This window comes from Garra rufa, chromosome 1 (assembly GCF_049309525.1).
Source record: "Garra rufa chromosome 1, GarRuf1.0, whole genome shotgun sequence".
In the NCBI taxonomy this organism is placed as follows: domain Eukaryota; kingdom Metazoa; phylum Chordata; class Actinopteri; order Cypriniformes; family Cyprinidae; genus Garra; species Garra rufa.
In genome coordinates, this window is record NC_133361.1 from 95,280,987 (window position 1) to 95,301,100 (window position 20,114).

A 20,114-nucleotide genomic window follows, 5' to 3' on the forward strand; every position below is an offset into this window, starting at 1 on the left:
GTCTGATTTCTCTCTCTGTTAGTGATTCAGATCAGAAACACGAATTACAAACTCCGAGTCAATTGAGTCAGTTGATTCACAAAATGATTCACTGTTTCGAATCGCCGCTCGCTGAGAGACCTGCTGCTCAAAACACTGCAAATATGAGAACAAACTCAAATATGTGTAATGACAATTTTGACAAACAATTGCAAATGTTTTTGTTGTTATTGTAATGACAGTCTTAAAATAAAATAGCGCCTTTTTTTCAAATATGCCTCGATTAAATGTAATCACTAAATGTTAATTAAAACTGAATAGTAAGTTGAAGTTTTGAGTGTTTGTCTAATCAGATCATTTAAGATCAGTGCACTGACTACTGAACTAGGGCTGATTGAGATGCACAGAGATTTTTTTTTCTTGTTAATAATTGTCTTTTTAAACAGGACAAAGTTTCCAACCACAGAAAAAAAAAAAAACTTCTGGTTCGGCAACTGAGATCCATGTAACACAAAGATGGCGTTTATTAAAGAGGAGAGTGAAGACGTGAAGATTGAAGAAACATTCAGGGTCAAACATGAAGATACTGAGGAACAAACAGGTTGGTTTTCATTCTCAAAGCTGAACTATCCTATGAACTCTCCTCTACATTTTCTCAATTCATTTGCCTTTGGCAGGTGTTTTTCTACACTGTCTGCTCTCCTGCAGCTTTCTTTTTTTTTAAAGGATTTCAGCTTCATTTTTTGTTCTTAGAGTTCTCTTAAAGTGATTTAAAAAAGACTTGTGTCTCGCCATATATTAAAAATTTAATATTCACTGCTAGGATTGAGTAATATTTTCATATGAAATAGGTAAATAAGGGCTGTGTGCCTGTGGTATTGCTCTGGTGTAATGATGACGTTTGTGAAATAAAGTCTGGTCGTCGCTTTCACTCGACTAGGGCTGCCGCTTTAATAGTTTACTGAAAGTTAGTTTATGAGAAGAGTCCACTTATATTTTTAAGTTGGTCAGTCACAGAAAAAAATTTGTCCATGTCAAAAACCTTAGAGAGATTGTTAACATCTAGGTCTAATTGGAGTATATTGGGCAGGAAATAAAAACATTCGATAATGGTTCATCAACCTCACATCTGGCTTATCATTTGAAAGTGAAGCATGTAAATAAGCAGCGGACCGCTTCATCTGGTGACTCATGCTGGACTGAGACACACCAGTTTATCATCCGCCTCAGTATTTAAGGTGCTTTTCCTAACATTGTTATATTAATCTTCCTCTGGCTGGTCAAATGCTGGGGTTGTGTGATGTTTGCTTCAGAGAGGCGTGTTAGGGGTGGGTTTTACAGAAGCGTTCTTCTCTCAGTGGAAATGCTGCTTGATTTTGGGCTCGTGGTTTGAGGTGCAAAACCGTTGACCCTGTCCAGCTCATTGTTAGCCCTGGAACACACTGACCCAAACTGGCTATTGTCAACATGAGTGTTAAAGGAACACTCCACTTATTTTGGAAATAGGCTCATTCTCCAACTCCCCCTGAGTTAATAAGTTGAGTTTTACCGTTTTAAAACCCATTCAGCCGTTCTCCTTTTCTGGCAATATCACTAAGCATAGATTGTAAATGTAAAGATGCGATTTTCTAGGCCGATAAGATTAGGAACTACACTCCCATTCCGGTGTAATAGTCAATGAAGTTTGCTCCCATAATATGGGCACAGCAGGCGCAGTAATATCACGCAGCACAACGTGACCAACTTTATAGCTGGGAACTAATTTCAGGCGCTGCTTGATATTACGTCCATATTACAGCAGTAAACTTCCGTGACTATTACACCAGAATGGGAGTGTAGTTCCTAATTATATTGGTCTAGAAGATCACATCTTTACATTTTCCGCTGGTCTTAATACACAATACAACTTCAGAAGAGTCAAGTTTTAAATAGGACAAAAAAATCGAAACTTGTTGGTCATTTTTTAACGTGATGCTATTGGTCTAATAGGATTCAATGATCTATGCTAAGCTATGCTAAAAGTGATGTGGCCTGAACAGGAGAACGGCTGAATGGATTTCGAAACGGTAAAACTCAACTTATTAACTCGGGGGGAGTTGAAGAATGAGCCTTGGGGTAGAGTGTTCCTTTAAAGTCCCCAGGATAAGAGTTTTCTCAAACTTGAGGTACATCAGACAGCAGATCTGCAAATTCAGGCATGAAATCTTCATTTGTTTTAGGAGGTCTATAGACTGTTACAGTGGCAGTAGTGATGGTTGCAGAGACACTCAGAACAAGCCAGCGGGAGTAAATTCTTAAAAAACTGCTTTTGCGGTTTAAAAGTTATTAGCATATACTTGACTGCAAATTGTCCTTTAGTTTCACAACTTTCCTGTAAGCGGTTCCACGGTCTTCCATAGATTCGAGCGAATGAAGAAGAACACCAATGATTACAATAGGTGCCTGCCTTCGGTGCTAGGCCCCCTTAATTAGATCTTCTAGGTCAAACTGATTTTATTATTATTTATTATTATTTTAAATAGAGGGTTTAAATGCCAGCTTGATAGTAGAAAGATCCTAAATAAGTGAAGAGTTTTGCAAATTACATGGAACACCTCTTACAACTGCTTAGTACAGCAGTCCTCACATCCCACCGCTCTGCAAATTTTGTGTCTATCTCTGATCACAAACAACATTTGTTCTATTTGAATGGAAGTGCCCTGCAAAGTGGACATCATAGGATATCCTGCCATGATTCCAGTTCAAAGCAAGTGTACGTGTTTCATTTAAAGATCATTTAAGTGTACAAGACATTGTAGAAATTGTATTTATTTACAGATGTCACACTTCACATGTCTCTAGTAAGATTTGTCTGTGTGGGAAGACGCTGCAGGCGGTGGCGTAGTGCAAATTAGTGAATAAATTTTCCGAAGTGAAGTAAACTTCAACGGGTTTCCAGTGCTTAGGGAACAATGAATACTGTGTAGGGACCATGTCAGTTAGTACACAGTTCATGCACAGAGCTCAACTGACCTTATGCACGGAGCGTTCTTTAGAAAGATAAGCCAGCTCGTAATCTTCAGCTGAAGCTAATTTTATATGTGATATATATAGACGGTTTCATCGGGCCCACGCGCCTGGACCTAAGTTAACTTCCGGTCTGTATTTATCTGTCTGGTTCGTGTCGCGGGCTACAAACGCAGCTAATAATGAATAATGAAGTTGGTCTCAGGTTATTGTGCTGTGGTATGTGTCTCCCAAACATTTATTTATTTGTGGCGACCTGCCACGATATAAAAACCGACTGATTTTTCAATAGACTCCGTTGAATAAACGTAATGCACGTTTAAAAATCAAACCGAGGCGTGGGTGTTTTTATATCACTGTATTTCTGAAGAAAGACTGTCTTTAGAAAATGTCATTTTCATTTCATCCTGCATAAGGCAGCGTTTTTAAATTAAGAGCTGCTTTGTCTATAGCCATTACCGGGGAAACCTCGTTTCTCGTGCTTAAAGCACCTCCTGCTGGCAGAGGATGAGTTTGCATTTTTAATAAATCAGTCCAATTTACGCAGCCAACATATTTCGCTTGTTATTAAAAAAAATCTACTCTAGAAGGATTTAGCTGTTGTTACTGATTCTATTTGGATGTCTACCGGAAGTTAAGTTTGGGCCACAAAAGCGCGCATGCGCAGTAACGTTTGTTTATGTTGTTGCTGTTGAAACCGTCTATAGGTGGAGACTCTTGAGACTCATCTACTGCCTCGTTCTTATCAGAAACTAAGAAAAATAATAATCGCAACGTCCTAAATAATAATAGCTGCATGAAAATTCAGTTTCATATTTTTTTTACAATTTATCATTTAAACGGGAGCCTGGCAATCCCAGGAGCCTACCTGCATAGTTGTACATTTAAATGCTGCCAGCTAAACACTAACATAAGATGTTTAAGCTAACGTTAGCTAGCTAGGGATACTTCTCTTCAAGGACATCTTAATGGTATTATCAAGAATGTTATAATCAGTAACTTGCCTTTATAGTCATGAACACATTTTTAAAATCTTACAATATTTTAAAGCCTTTATTATTTTCCAGCTCTACAGCTGTGAAATAAAATTCACTTAAAGGACTTTAAGGAAATTATATCGAATTACCCATATAACCAAAAGATGGCAGCAGAGGATTAACTATTATACAGCTGCCATTTCAACTCCCTATACTTTTTAAGATGTCTTGCTTTTCAATTTATTATAAAATTACTAGTATAATAACTTTTGTCGTTAAATGGTATAAAGGGAAGTTTGGTCGTCTTAGACAAACAACACTTTTCTTTGATTGTGAATGTGAAAACGAGCAAAGTACGCTCATATTACGGCACAGTACAGTTGACCGGAAATGGCTTGTCTTAACAAGGAAGTAATCCATGCCTATGGTCAATTCTAATGAGCTGATTATCAGAATCAGGTGCGTTACTTAAGAGAGGCATGAAAAATATGCAGAGCAGGTGGGGCATGAGGATTGGAATTGAGAATATGGGCATATAGGATGTAGTTGTGTGTTAGTTTTGACACATTACATGTTTGAATGTTTTGATGCTTTTTTGTGTCATTAAACTGGGGTTAACTTTTACTTGTCTTTTTTTCACCCTAGATCTGATGGCACTGAAAGAGGAGAGTCAAGTACTGAATGAAATGGAAGAGAAAGATCATGATTTCATAAATGGAGAAAAATCTTTTAGTTGGTCACAGACTAAAATTACTTCCTCAAGAAAAAAGACTCGAAAGACAGGAAGAAGTTATTTCACCTGTCAACAGTGTGGAAAATCTTTCAATCAAAGAGATAGTCTTAAAAGACACGTGAGAATTCACACAGGAGAGAAACCTTACACTTGCCAACAGTGTGGAAAGAGTTTCACTCAACCTGGACACCTTGGAGTCCACATGAGAATTCACATTGGAGAGAAACCGTATGTCTGCGAACAGTGTGGAAAGAGTTTCAATCAACCAGGACACCTTGGAGTCCACATGAGAATTCACACTGGAGAGAAACCGTATGTCTGCGAACAGTGTGGGAAGAGTTTCACTCAACCCGGACACCTTGGAGTCCACATGAGAATTCACACAGGAGAGAAACCTTATGCCTGCGAACAGTGTGGAAAGAGTTTTACTGAATCTGGACAGCTTAGAGTCCACATGCGAGTTCACACTGGAGAGAAACCTTATGCCTGCGAACAGTGTGGAAAGCATTTCAATCATAGACTGAATCTTGAAAGACATGTTTCAATTCACACTGGAGAAAAGCCTTTCACCTGCCAACAGTGTGGAAAGAGTTACACTCTAAAAGGAAGCCTTACGAGACACATGAGAATTCACAAACAGCCTTATGAGTTTGATCAGTGTGGAAAGAGCTTTGATCAACATGAAAACTTTGAAGTTCATAAGAGAGCTCATAAAGGAAGTCCTTACTCATGCTCTGAGTAGAGGATGGATACCCGAGCCGAGCCCGACGGAACCCGATGGGCCGGGCCGGGTTCGGACAGATATTTAGAAAGGATGCTCTGGTTCGGGTCGGGCTCGGTCACATCAGCGCGGTAGTGCTGTAGTACAGGGTAGTACAGGCTCTAGAAACATTGACATCCTGTCTGCAAGACTTGTCAAAGTGGATGGCCCAAAATTTTCTCCATCTTAATGAATCCAAGACGGAAATCATCCTATTCGGCTCAGCTTCTGCTACGGCAGCTCTTAAATCAAACTTAAAAAATTTGGAACCAAATATGAGATCATCTGTCAAAAATCTGGGTTTTCAAATTGATAATGAGCTTAAAATGGATGCACAAGTTAACTCTGTGGTTCGGTCCTGTTTCTTTTATCTACGCCAAATCGTAAAACTTAAGCCGTTTTTAAATTTTTCGGATATGCAGAAAATCATTCATTCTTTGATATTTTCCCGCCTAGACTACTGCAACGCACTTTATTCCGGCATTAACAAGTCTACCCTGGATCGGTTGCAGCTAGTCCAAAATGCTGCTGCCAGACTCCTGACGCGGACACGTAAATACGATCATATCACCCCCATTCTCGTCTCGCTTAATTGGTTACCTGTAAAATATAAAATTGAGTTTAAAATTTTGGTCCTGGTGTTTAAATCGATAAATAACCTTGCCCCATCCTATCTTGCAGACCTTTTTGTAAAACATGCTCCCTCTAGATCACTCAGATCTAACAACCAGTTACTCTTAACAGTGCCCAGAACTAGATCAAAGTTTAAAGGCGATCGTGCCTTTGCGGTGATTGGACCAAATCTCTGGAATAAGTTGCCAATAATTATTAGAAAGGCTCCGACTTTGGCTACCTTCAGATCCAAACTAAAACTTCATCTATTATCTATATCATTTTAAATGGCTGATGTCTTAGGATTGTTTTTAGTCTGAATGTTATAATGCTATTCTGTTTTACTATGTTGATTTGTCATTTTCTATCTTTACCTTGTAAAGCACTTTGGGCAACTGTGTTGTATTTATATAGTGCTATATAAATAAAAGAAAGAAGAAGAAGAAGAAGAAGTGCGCCTGTGTTATAACGGCGCACGGTGCACTGATGCTCTCATCTGTTGACATTTCCGAACGCTTTCCTACAGTTGCTTAATAAAAGCGGGCTATCCACACAAAAAAGTGCATGTGTCATTAGTATGAGAAAAAAAAGAGATTTTAACTGTGTCGGGCTGGGATCGGGCTCGGACATAAATATCTTAATGCTTGTCGGGCTCGGGGCGGGTTCGGTTACTGCTCTGTCGAACGCGGGCCGGGCTCGGACAGAAAAATGCGGCCACACAATGTGGAAGAAGTTTCAACCAAAAAGGAAACCTTAACAGCCACATTAGAGTTCACTCTGGAGAAAAGTCATTTATATGTGATCACTCCTTACGAGCTGCGTCAGGCGATATGGGGAACGCCACGCTCTGAATATTGTGTGTAACCGATCCGAAGGAGGGAGTGACGTCACATGCGGGGTGACGTAAGCGACCAGGAAGTATAAAAGCACGTGTGAGGGGGCCGACGTCAGCTTTCAGGAATACAGCAAGAGCTCCAGGGACGCGCACCGGGGGGGAGACGGGCACCGTGTAATGCGGTGAGACCCGAGAGGGGCTGCCTTCAATGACCCTGATGCACAACCGTCCAGGAGGAAGACCCTGTTTTGCTTTTTCATATCAGACAGGGTTGACCATAAGTGTCTCTCTGTTGCTACAAAGGCTGCCATAGACCGCCCGACTGTACGGGCTGTCTCCTTAGTAGCGCAGAGAGCCAAATTAGTGGTACGACGGAGTTCTAACAAGTCAACTTCCTCGCCGTCATTAAGGTCCTTTAGCATCATCCTTGTGGCATCATCTTATATCCGTTCTCGTCAAGCCCCACCACATTACCATAGTAATCTGAGGCAGGAATAAACAGATGGAACGAGAACGGTCTTCCTCAAGATCTCGAGATCTCAGCGTGGAGATCGGGGAAAAAAAAGGAAGGCACCGTCTTGGAGGTGGCTGTTTAGTTCACAGAAAGTGCTCATCTAATCTGCTTTTCTGCAGCTCATGACTCTTCTCGGCGGGCCAGTCGATGTTAAATTTGGCTACCGCACGAGTAACCACCTCCAAGAGCTCCTCATATTTTGGCAATTTCTTTCTTCAGCAATGCTCTCCACATCTACCTCCTCGAAGGAAGAGAGGAGAAGCATTGAGCCCTCGTCATGGGGGAAGTGAGTGGGCTTCCACCTCCGGTAGAAGGGCTGTAGATCTGCTGGGTAAGAGAGGAGATAGGGGTTCACCCGTCTCCATCCCCTCCAACAGATCTAGCTGCGAACCCCACAAATGCAGCTGCCGCTCAGCGGAAGCAGGGCAGGCACCGCGGGGAATGCTAGTGAAGGCTCCTTTCTCAAAAAGAGCCTTCCGGGAGCGAAGCACGCAAACAGGAAGCAGATTGCAGTGCTGACAGCCGGCCCCCTCAAGAGTCGACACAGCGTGCTCCGCTCCCAAGCAAACCACACATAAGCTGTGTGTATCCCCGCCAGTACCCCCGCCCATAGCGCTTGACGCAGCTTGAGGTTCCCGGAAGGGAACTTTAGTTTTTGAAGTAAAACCATAGTAACTACAAAATAAACCATAGTTTTACTACAGTATTGACAGTAAAACCATAGCAATGATGAAATTAGCTAGGGATGCACAATATGAAAAATTGTAACCGATACCGATAGCCGATATTTAAGTCCTTCTTGTGGCCAATGCCGATACCGATACCCAATACTTTCATATTTTTTATGATAATTTTGTGCACCCTGAAAAATACAAAATCTACGATAAACTAATGAAATTTATATAACTGGGTCTAACAATCATAGCAAACATCAGTCCTGACTCTTCAAGAATGTTTTTATTTTTTGTGTAAGGCACCACAATTCTAAATAAAATAAAATGCTTTGACATGTGACATGAACCAACCAATCAGCTTCATCCTTTTCTTTAAGAACATTGAAAGCACTGCCAAGGTGGAGAAACAGCTTATCATAGCTGTACATGAATAAACATTTTTAAATAAATTTAATATCAGAGCTGCTGAAAGGGATTTTTAATGCTGAAAATCCTTTTATCCTTTGCTGAAACTTCTGCGTATTTATGGAGAGCGCATGTCATGGTAGCTTAGCAATGGCAGACGCCACTGGAGCAGCGCAAGCTCGAGAGCAGTTTGGAATGAAAGAGAAAGTGGCGTGCCTAGCGTTTTCCACGTGTTTTTAGGCGCGACATGTGAACGGCCCCTAAAACAGATTCACCGTGATGACGACCTCTGACGTGAGATATAAGATTTGTTGTGTTAAAACTTGACGACTTTTTACCTCCTCTCGGAATCCTTGCTAAACATGTGTTGCAAATAGCAGAGATGGGACAAAGTCATTGTTTGGCAAATCACAAGTAAGTCTCAATTCATTGCCCTCGAGTCACGATTCAAGACAGGCAAGTCACGATTCAAGTCCCGAGTCAAGACAGGCAAGTCAGGAGTCAAGTCCCGAGTCAAGACAGGCAAGTCACGATTCAAGTCCCGAGTCAAGACAGGCAAGTCACGATTCAAGTCCCGAGTCAAGACAGGCAAGTCACGATTCAAGTCCCGAGTCAAGACAGGCAAGTCACAAGTCAAGTCCCAAGTCCTACGCTTTGACTTTCGAGTCTTTTCGAGTCTTTTTAACAGAAAAATAAAATGTATACAGATAATGTATGGTTGTAAGATCTGTATTTATTAAACAAACCTTTTTTTATGAAAGAACATTGCTCAGATAAAAATACAAATGTAATTTTCTGAAAAAGTGATGAACAGTGCTGCGTCTCGTCTCCACCGCATATTGCACAAGAACGAGTTGACCTTCTATTGCAAAACAGGTCTGAAAAACCAACTTTCTGAAATTGTCTTTACCTGAAATGATTCAAAACTAAAATATATCCTTAAACTAAAAACCATGCCTTCACCCTCAAAACATGAACTTGGACGAAGAGAGGATCAAAAATATAGTCCTCCAAACAGTATTACATTTACTTAAATGTATTATTAATTCAAAACTTACTCTTCTTTTTGCAACTTCAAGTGTCGAACAATTTCGTGCAATTCATTTTTTGTTGACTATGGGTGAGTGGGGCACAACGCGAATTAACATGCGTGGATCAAATATTTCCACACATGCTAGCATAACCAAATTCACGGTATTTACTAGTTGCCATAGCAACACTGCAGGGAAAAGAATTAAACAAATCATCTACAGTCATGCATAAAGTGTTGTCTCCATCTAAAGATGCCACACTTTCTTCTGGCTCTGGGGGTGCTACACCATTTGGTGTGACCATCCTTTGTGTTTAAAAAAAGTTTTGCTCCAGGTGCACTTGTGTATAGGTTTTCAATCAGGTAGGTTTCTTGAAGTATGGTTCTGGATTTTGTCTCAGTTTGATCTGTTTCTTCATGTCATTCTAGACAGACTGGACGATGATGTGATCAGATCTCTGTGTGAAACACTGGCTTTTGTCAGACAAAAATCTCACTGGATTATTACTATTAATTGCAAAATGAATGTTTGGAAATGTAAAGTGATATTTCTTACTTAGAGGTTGTTCTCAATTCTTGTTTTGGGGTACCCCTGCTCTGTACATTTTACATGTCTTCCTTATTTAACACTCCTGATTGAGATCATCAGCCCATTAGTTCAGTTCATTCATCTCTTTTCCTAACTGATGATCTTCAATCAGGTATAGATATGCATATAAACAGAGCAGAATGATCATTACCGGTAGTAATATATGCAAATGCAAAAGAAAACCAAACTGGACGCAAGAACAGCTGTTACTTCTTGCCCAATGTGTTAATGAAAGCAAGGATATAATGAAAAGTTGGTATAACCACCAAAACAAAAAAAGATGCATGGAAAAACTTGTGTAAATAAATGCAACGTATTTCTAAAATGTTTACATTCTGAGGCAGAGTGCTCTGACACCATTTATGATTTGGTATTAGTAACTTAGGAGTCCTTTGCAAAAATGATTTGTGAAATACTCTTAGAGCAAAACTTTAAAAGGTGCCATAGAATGCATTGAGAAAATATTTTAAATTGTTCTCTGATATCTACATAGAAGGTATATGGAATAGGAAAGGACAAAAAAGAGTTAAATAATAACAGTTGGTGAAAATACTTGTGGCCTAAAGCTTTTGCATAGTACTGTGTATGTATATCTCAGGGGTGCCCAAACTTGGTCTTGGAGGGCCAGTGTCCTGCCAGTTTAGCTTAGTGGTTTTGGGGACCCACTGCTTGGCACATTTTGCATGTCTCCATTATCAGACACATCCAATTCAGGTCTTGCAGTCTCCCCTAATGAGCTGATGATCTGAACCAGGAGTGTTAAATAAGGGAGACATACAAAATGTGCAGATCAGTGGTGCCTCCAGGACAGCTTGGAAAACCACTGGGTGAACCAGTCAAAATGAGCAAACCTATTCTGAATTTCTGTGTCAGGGATGCCCAGACTCGGTCGTGGTGGGCCAGTGTCCTGTAGAATTTAGCTCCATCTTCAATTAGACACACCAGCTAGTCAAGCTCTTACTAGGCATACTAGAAACTTCCCAGCTGGTGTTTTGGCAAGTTGGTGCTAAACTCTGCAGGATACCTTCCCTCCAGGACTGAGTTTGGGTATCTCTGATCTTTATGGATGTGACGTGCAGCATAAATTGTGTACCTTGACAGTTGTGTAGTTAGATGAGACAAATTTATTTTTGCCGTTCGGTGTTATGGTGGACTTAAGGTGGGTGACTCCACCAAGTCCCCAACATAGAGTTCACGTAAGGCCTCTTCTCTCCACAGTGCCATGTCAAACAGCGTGGACCCGCATCTCATACGAAGGTCCAGGATGGGTACCTGTGATCTGGTCAACCTGGCCGCTACTGAAAAATGACACAAGGGTGAGGACAATGCAGGTAAGAATCATTTTCACCCTGCGTCCTAATGTTTATACTCTTTGTCCTAAATAGTATGTAAAATTACAATAATTGAGTCCCAAAGTATAGTATGATGAAAAGGGTATGCCAAAATCCCAGGATGGTCTACTACTTCAGGTCCATTTTTTGGAAGTGTGGATAATATTGCCCACAATCCATTGCTCTTCGGTAAAGGACTTGGTCCAGAACTACAAACACAAATAAAACGCATTTAAGAAACTACAAGCATGGCGGTTGTGCATGACCGGCAGTTAAGTAGAGATGTTTAGAAAAAGGGGTTTAAGTTACTAATAATCAACATTTAACATGGTAAAAAATATTTAATATTTAATATTTTTCTCCAATACTGTAGGATGTTAAATTAAATTAAATGTGGAGGATGTTAACTGTGTCAAGACAATTGACAGGCCAGTTTAAGACACAGTTGTGTGACGTGATGGTATGTCCCAAAGCTTGCTTGCTCTTCTACTTCTACTTCTACACTTTTGAGTGTGTACTTTTTCTTCACCAAATGAGTACATACTTATAGGGTGTAGTGTAAGTAGGGCATCAATCCTGGTCTGGCAATCCCTTAACACTAAATATTTTGTGTATTACTTCTAATGTATTCCCATTCAAGATTAATTCACCTAAATTGTGTATGTCAGATAAGGTTGTTAGCAGACTTCATTATCATGATTGAGAAACTCAAGGACAATAGGGGCTTTTGCACTGGGTAGTTATGGGAGCTCGGTTATAATAAGTTATAAGTTAGTTTACATCTTTTAAAACTTTTTGAAATACTGTGTCGGTGTTTCTTATGGCATGCAATAGGTTTAGACCTTGTTCTGACCCTAAAATTATCCTCTGTTCTTGCGGGTTGAACATGCTAAACAGTAAGTATGCCCACCAGTAGTTAAGGGAACTATGAACCTGTCCCTCCAGTGGAAAGCCCCTTATAGCTTACAGTTGCCTATAGTAAGTAAATCAGGATAACTGTGTTAGATATTCAATTATGCTTTTAAAGTCACTCACTTTTTCTATCTGCCCCTGGAGACTCAGGTAGCTCCTGTTTGTGAAGATGTCCTCTTCTTCACCAGTCTTGCGTGGGGAAGGTGGATAGAGGGCCTCTTTCGCTGCTCTTCTGGCCTCCTCAGAAATGGGCAGTGGAGCTGTACTGAATATAATAGTTGCTTGATTGACGAACAACCATATTTGTGCGAGAGGGTGAAGTTTTTTACCACGTATTACCACATACTATATATGTATGTATGTATGTGTGTGTGTGTGTGTGTGTGTGTGTGTGTACCTGGTATTCATCACGTTGTGGGGACCAAATGTCCCCACAAGGATAGGAATACCAGTAGATTTTGACCTTGTGGGGACATTTCTCAGGTCCCCATGAGGAAACAGGCTTATAAATCATGCACAATGAGTTTTTTTGAAGTAAAAGTGTGCACAATCTCCTGTGAGGGCTAGGTTTAGGTGTAGGGTAGGTGTAGGGCGATAGAAAATATGGTTTGTACAGTATAAAAACCATTACTCCTATGGAATGTCCCCATAAAACATGTAAACCCAACATGTGTGTGTGTGTGTGTGTGTGTGTGTGTGTGTGTGTGTGTGTGTGTGTGTGTGTGTGAGAAACATGAAGGCTAATATGTATATTTGAAGTTATATTTGAAATGCTTTCAAGTAATTTTATAGTATACACTATTGTAAGATTTAAAAACTAATGTCTTAATTGTTTTCATTTAGATTTTCATCCTATGACCTTCTGAGGAGATTCTGGGCCTTAATAGAGCCATCACTGCCATATATGGTCAGTGTGACTCAAGCACAGAGAGGCACCTGTACAGAATCAAGCTCCACTGTGGTAAGTAGGACTATACAATACAACTTAATAAAGATTTGGGCTTATGGAAGTTGAGAGAAACATAATGCAAATGTATTTATTTTGAACAGACTCATTCCCTGCAGCCCATTGATGAGATGTTTATGTTCCTCAACTACCTCGCACTGGGTTCAAAACAGCGTGACCTTGCTGACCGGTATGGAGTCCACCAGTCCACAGTCAGTCGGATCATCACAACATGGAGCAACTTTCTGTACACTGTGCTAGGGTCTGTGAGAATCTGGATACCTGAGGAGAAAATAAGGGAACATCTGCCAGCTGAGTTTGAGGACTATGCAGACACTACAGTCATCCTGGACTGCACAGAGCTGAGGTGTCAGTGCTCTACATCACCTCTTCTCCAAAGTGAAACATTCTCGGCGTACAAGTCCCACTGTACTCTCAAAGGCCTGCTTGGAGTGGCTCCTCATGGGGCAGTCACATTTATCTCTCCACTGTATGCTGGTTCCATCAGTGACAAACAGATCATGCGAGTCTGGAATTCTCTCCCTTTTGAGACCTTGAATGGCCATCATGGTTGACCGAGGTTTCCTTGTTGAGGACTTTGTGCCTTGCAAGATCTATAGGCCAGCATTTCTCTGTGGAAGATCCCAGATGTCTGCCTGTGAGGTTAGGTAGACCCAAGCAATTGCACGCCTTAGAGTGCACGTTGAGCACCTCATACGCCGTGTTAAGGAACACAAGTTCTTTGACACCGAGATTCCTTTACGTCTTTTCGGAAACATTAATCAGCTCTATACTGTTGCATGTCTCCTGACCAACTATGAAAATGGACCTCTTGTAAAGGCATGGGCAAAGCAGTGTTTGAGTTCTCTGAAAAACACATTGTCGGTAAATAGCTTTTTTTATGTTCAAATCTTTTATTAGCCAATGTTGCAATAGTTTCTTCAGCCACTTTGTTATAATACATTTTTTGAAATCTATACAAATGACTGGAGGACTGTTATTGCTTACCTTTAGAAATGTATAAAATTGACAAGAGTGTTTTTAGAAATCTAATCTAGGTGCAAGACACCAATCTTGATAGGTCATCACCCAAACAAATCAGTTTATCAAAATCTGCCAAAGTAATACTTAATTGCTCTCCATGTTTAGGAATTTCAGACCCCTGGAGGTTTAGGAATCCCCAAAGTAAAGTATTTTCTTTTTTTTCTCCTCCACATCAAAGTTTTTCTCGAATCAACTTTTTTCTGATTGATAATAAATTGCTGCATTTGGTTATTGCTAGTAGTTATCATCCAATAGTTATTTCAGATCATGCTCCCACATCACTTGATATTAATCTCCCGTTTACATTGCCACTCAAATTAATAATTACATCGAATTTCACGAGTTCCCACTTACATATAATTAGCTGGAGTATGTAAGCATGTTTGGCGTGCTGTCCAGGGAAGGGCTCCGAGGAATGGCCCGAACCTAGAGTACCCCCCCCATGTATACTGTAAATCACAGCCTCCGCTCAATCAGTACTGGTACTTTAGTAGAAACCTATACATAAGTGTGACGAACGCTCAGGCAGGTTGGGATCCATGTGCAGCTTTATTGAGAGAATAAGAATAAACAGACAGGCTTGGGTCAGACAATGGCAAACAGAACAACGAAGGCAGATCCGAGAGCGTAAACGGGGCACAAGCATAAACGTCAGACAGGCAACAGGCAGACAGAAAGTTCCAAGAGACAGGCGGGAGGTTCAATAGGCAGGCAGATCAGAATCAAAGTCGAGTAAACAGTCCAATTCAAAAACAGGGAAACAGGGTAACAGGATAAACGCTCAGAATGTTCGCCAGGCAAAACAAGACTTCGCGAAGTTCATAAGGAGAGACCAGTCTTAAATAGTCTTGAGAGTAATGGCAGACACCTGTAGTAGGTAATCAGCCCAGGTACGGGGATTATGGGAAATAGAGTTCACAGTCAGTATTCGGGAGATGGTTCCCGCTGGTGCTGATCGGGTGGAGCCACAGAGGCGCGATTTGTGACAGAGCCCCCTCCCTGCGAGTGGCTCCTGACACGAGGAGGTATCCGCCGCCGGGGTCTACCGCGGGGTCTAGGGGCAGGTCGTTCAGGATGTGAGTCGTGGAAGTCTCTAGTGAGTGAGGGATCCAGAATGTCACTGGCATTGACCCAGGATCGTTCCTCTGGACCATACCCCTCCCAGTCCACGAGATATTGCAGTGATCCGCCCCGGCGGCGAGAGTCCAGAATTTCCCTGACTCGGTAGACCTCCTCGCCGTCGATGATGATGGGAGGTGCTCTCTGGTCACCGGCCTCCTCCTGGTCCTCCACCCCTCTAGGTTCACCAGCGGGCTTGAGCAGGGACACATGAAAAGTGGGTGAGATACGATACTCAGATGGTAGTGCTAAGCGAAATGATACTGGAGTAATTTGTCTTGAGATTTGGAAAGGACCCACGTACCTGGGACTGAGTTTCTTGCAGGGTTGTCGGAGGCGAAGATCCCGTGTAGAGAGCCACACCCATTGACCTGGGTGATAGTTGGGATGAGGGCGTCGATGTCGATCGGCCTGCTCCTTGGTGCGCCTGACAGCGTGTTGAAGGTGAACATGTGCCTCATTCTATGTAGCCTCACTGCGTTCGAGCCAGTCGTTGACGGCAGGGAGCTCTGAGGGCTCCCCGGACCAGGGAAATAGTGGTGGTTGGATACCAAGTACACACTGAAAGGGAGTGAGATTAGTGGCAGGCTTACGTAGAGAATTTCGAGCGTATTCGGCCCACATCAGAAATCGACTCCAGTCTGGCTGATTGTGATGGCAGTATGATCGGAGGAACCGGATTAACTCCTGGTTGAGGCGTTCGGTTTGCCCATTGGCTTGTGGGTGGTACCCTGAGGTCAAACTGACGTTAATGTTGAGCATCCTGCAGAAGGCGGACCATACTCGAGAAGTGAATTGTGGTCCTCGGTCTGACACAATGTCCTCTGGAAGTCCGTAGAACCGGAATACGTTCTGGCAGAGACTCTCTGCAGTTTCTAGTGCTGTGGGTAACTTAGGGAGAGGAATTAGTCGACAACATTTTGAGAACCGGTCAATAACGGTGAGTATAGTGGTGTTACCTCGGGAGGCAGGTAGGTCGGTGATGAAGTCGAGAGCGATGTGAGACCAGGGGCGTTGTGGTATGGGTAGAGGTTGCAGGAGTCCGGCTGGCAGACGGTGAGATGGTTTGGTCCTGTTACATACTTGACATTCTTGAACGTATTTAATGGCATCAGTTCGTAGGGATGGCCACCAGAACCGGTTATTGAGGAGTTGTACCGTTGCTGCGATACCTGGGTGACCTGAGGTAAGAGACGTGTGAACCTTGGTCGATCACCCTCTGACTGAGAGTTTGGGGAACATAGGAGCGGTCCGCTGGGCAATCATCGGGAGGAGGATCGTTGACCTGAGCTTCAGAAATTTCGGTCATGAGGTCCCATTGGACAGGTGCAAGGATGAGAGCAGAGGGGATGATGGATTCGTTGGTAACTGGAGAAGTGGGTGACTCATACATCCAGGACAGAGCGTCTGCCTTAACATTTCGAGAACCTGGTCTGTATGTAACAGAAAAGTTGAAGCGGGTGAAGAAAAGTGCCCAACGAGCCTGTCGATAGTTGAGTCTTTTGGCTGACCTGAGGTATTCGAGGTTCCTGTGATCCGTGAGTATCGTGAATGGACATTTGGTGCCCTCCAGCCAATGTCTCCATTCTTCTAGAGCCGCTTTCATAGCCAGAAGCTCCCGATTGCCCACATCGTAGTTTCTTTCAGCTGAATTGAGTTTACGGGAGTAGAAGGCACAAGGATGCAGCTTTGGAGGTTCGCCGTGACGTTGAGAAAGAATGGCTCCGATACCTGTATTGGAAGCGTCTACCTCGACGATGAATTCTTGATCCGGGTCAGGATGGTGCAGAATCGGGGCTGTGGTGAATCTCTCCTTTAGGTTTTTGAATGCCTTGGTTGCCTCTGGAGTCCAAGATAGTCGTTGTCGTCCACCTTTAGTAAGCGTGGTAAGGGGTGCCGCCACAGTGCTGAAGTTCCGAATGAACCTGCGGTAAAAGTTGGCAAACCCCAGGAACCGCTGCAGCTCCTTGAGTGTAGTGGGTTGAGCCCAGTTAAGGACAGACTGGACCTTTTTATCGTCCATCGCTACCCCGCCGGCGCTGATTATGTATCCCAGGAAGGAGATTGTCTCTTGGTGGAATTCACATTTTTCTGCTTTGGCATATAACTGATGGGAGATCAGACGTTGGAGGACCTTTCGGACATGGTTGACGTGTTCTTCCAAGGTTTCAGAATAAACGAGAATGTCGTCAATATAGACAATTACGTTGCGGTTAAGCATGTCCCTGAATACGTCGTTAATGAAGGCCTGAAAGACACTTGGACTGTTGGATAACCCGAAGGGCATAACCCGGTATTCGTAGTGCCCAGACGTGGTGGAGAAGGCAGTTTTCCATTCATCCCCCTCCCGGATCCGGATGAGATTATAGGCACTACGTAGGTCGAGTTTGGTGAATACCTTGGCTTTGCGGAGCTGTTCAAGGGCGGCAGGAACCAGCGGTAATGGATAACGGTATTTAATGGTGATGTCGTTCAGGCCTCGGTAGTCGATGCAGGGTCTCAACCCTCCGTCCTTTTTCTTGACGAAGAAAAATCCTGCGGACGCAGGGGAAGTGGATGGACGAATAAATCCCTTGGATAGTTCCTCCTCAATATACGACTTCATGGCTTCAGATTCAGGCTGTGACAACGGAAAGACCCTTCCCTTGGGTGGAATGGTGTTTGCCATGAGTTCAATTGCACAATCCGTGGGACGGTGAGGTGGTAGTTGAGATGCTTTGCTTTTGCTGAAGGCCTCAGTTAAGTCTTGGTAATAATCCGGGATCTGAGGAGGAGTTGACGTTTCCTGGGGTTTGAGTTTGATGGGTTGGTTCAGGCAGTGGTGTTGACAGAACCTGGACCATTGAACGACTTGTTTCTCCGACCAAGAGATGTTTGGGTTGTGAAGTTCTAGCCACGGGAGACCCAGGATGATGGGATTTTTGGGTGATTGAAAAACAAAGAGACGTATCTTCTCGGTGTGAAAGGCTCCTATGGTGAGAGGAATGTCTTGAGTGGTGAAGTGAATTTGGCCCGGACCCAGAGGACGGCCGTCTAGTGCTGCAACCGCCACATGCATGTCACAAGAGACAAGAGGAACATTATGAGTTTCTGCAAAGCCTTTATCAATAAAGTTTCCTGCAGCCCCTGAGTCTATAAGGGCTGTGGTGGTTATTTTCTTTCCGTTTAGTGCTATGGAGACTGGGAGTTCAAAATTATTGGATAGACAGGATGGTTGACTCACCATAGTAGGTTTGCGAGAAGGTCGAGTCGGGCAGTTGACTCTCATATGACCGGGATTTCCACAGTACAGACACAAGTGATGATGAATCCTTCTCTCCCTTTCCTCCACGCTGAGATGGGTGTAACCGAGTTGCATGGGTTCGGTTTCAGGTGAAGCTGGAGCTGTAGGGATGGATTGCCGCGGAGGGCGCCGCACTTTAGCGATGTTATCCACTCGGATGGCCATTTCGATGAACTGATCAAGTGATTTTCCCTCGTCGCGGCAGGCCAGCTCGGTTTGTAAGTCCGGATTTAATCCCTTGCGAAATAACAGCTTTAAAGGACCAACCTGTCTGGGCGGCGAGCGTGCGAAAGCTGAGAGCATACTCGGAAGCAGAGTTTCTTCCTTGACGCAAAGAGAGTAGCAGATCACCGACCTCCTTACCCCCCGTGGGATGTTCGAAGACCTCCCTGAAGCGTCGCAGAAACTCAGTGAAGGTGGGAAGCTGGTTACCATCCTCACTCCATACGGCTGTGGCCCATTCTAAAGCTTGTCCAGTGAGAAGTGAGCAGACAAAAGCGATGCGGCTGTGATCTGTCGGATATATTGAGGGTTGCTGGTTAACAAACATTGAACATTGCAGTAAGAATCCCTTACATTTATCCGGTGAACCGTTGAATTTTTCAGGAAACGCCAGGCGAGGGCTGGCCGTGACAGGCGCTGTATGGATGACGGCAGCGGCGGGAGGTTGGCTGGGTGATGGCGCGGGGTTCTCGTGAGAAGGCATGCGAAGGGCTTGAAGCGCTTGTACCAGTTCCTCAGTGAGAGTGGTAAGCCGGGTTAGTTGCTGTTGATGCACGGCCAATACTGAAGCTTGCGTGGTCAATTCAGCTGACAATTGATGTAGCGCCGCTGGATCTGTGTGGGGCGAAGTCTTCTGTGACGAACGCTCAGGCAGGTTGGGATCCATGTGCAGCTTTATTGAGAGAATAAGAATAAACAGACAGGCTTGGGTCAGACAATGGCAAACAGAACAACGAAGGCAGATCCGAGAGCGTAAACGGGGCACAAGCATAAACGTCAGACAGGCAACAGGCAGACAGAAAGTTCCAAGAGACAGGTGGGAGGTTCAATAGGCAGGCAGATCAGAATCAAAGTCGAGTAAACAGTCCAATTCAAAAACAGGGAAACAGGGTAACAGGATAAACGCTCAGAATGTTCGCCAGGCAAAACAAGACTTCGCGAAGTTCATAAGGAGAGACCAGTCTTAAATAGTCTGAGAGTAATGGCAGACACCTGTAGTAGGTAATCAGCCCAGGTACGGGGATTATGGGAAATGGAGTTCACAGTCAGTATTCGGGAGATGGTTCCCGCTGGTGCTGATCGGGTGGAGCCACAGAGGCGCGATTTGTGACAATAAGAGCCTGATAGAAATATTTATATAAA

The 20,114-nt window shown here is 43.2% G+C and overlaps 1 protein-coding gene across 1 annotated transcript in view; it reads left to right on the forward strand.

The window, feature by feature from the left end:
- The first annotated feature begins 405 nt into the window (after positions 1-405).
- The window catches only part of LOC141340567 (uncharacterized), a 286,821-nt gene continuing 267,112 nt past the window's right edge, over positions 406-20,114 (forward strand). Inside the window, exons 1-2 of the mRNA XM_073845603.1 lie at positions 406-580; positions 4,608-5,285. Of these exons, the coding sequence (XP_073701704.1) occupies positions 496-580; positions 4,608-5,285 (763 nt within the window). The 5' untranslated portion in view covers positions 406-495. The remainder of the gene's footprint in view (positions 581-4,607; positions 5,286-20,114) is intronic.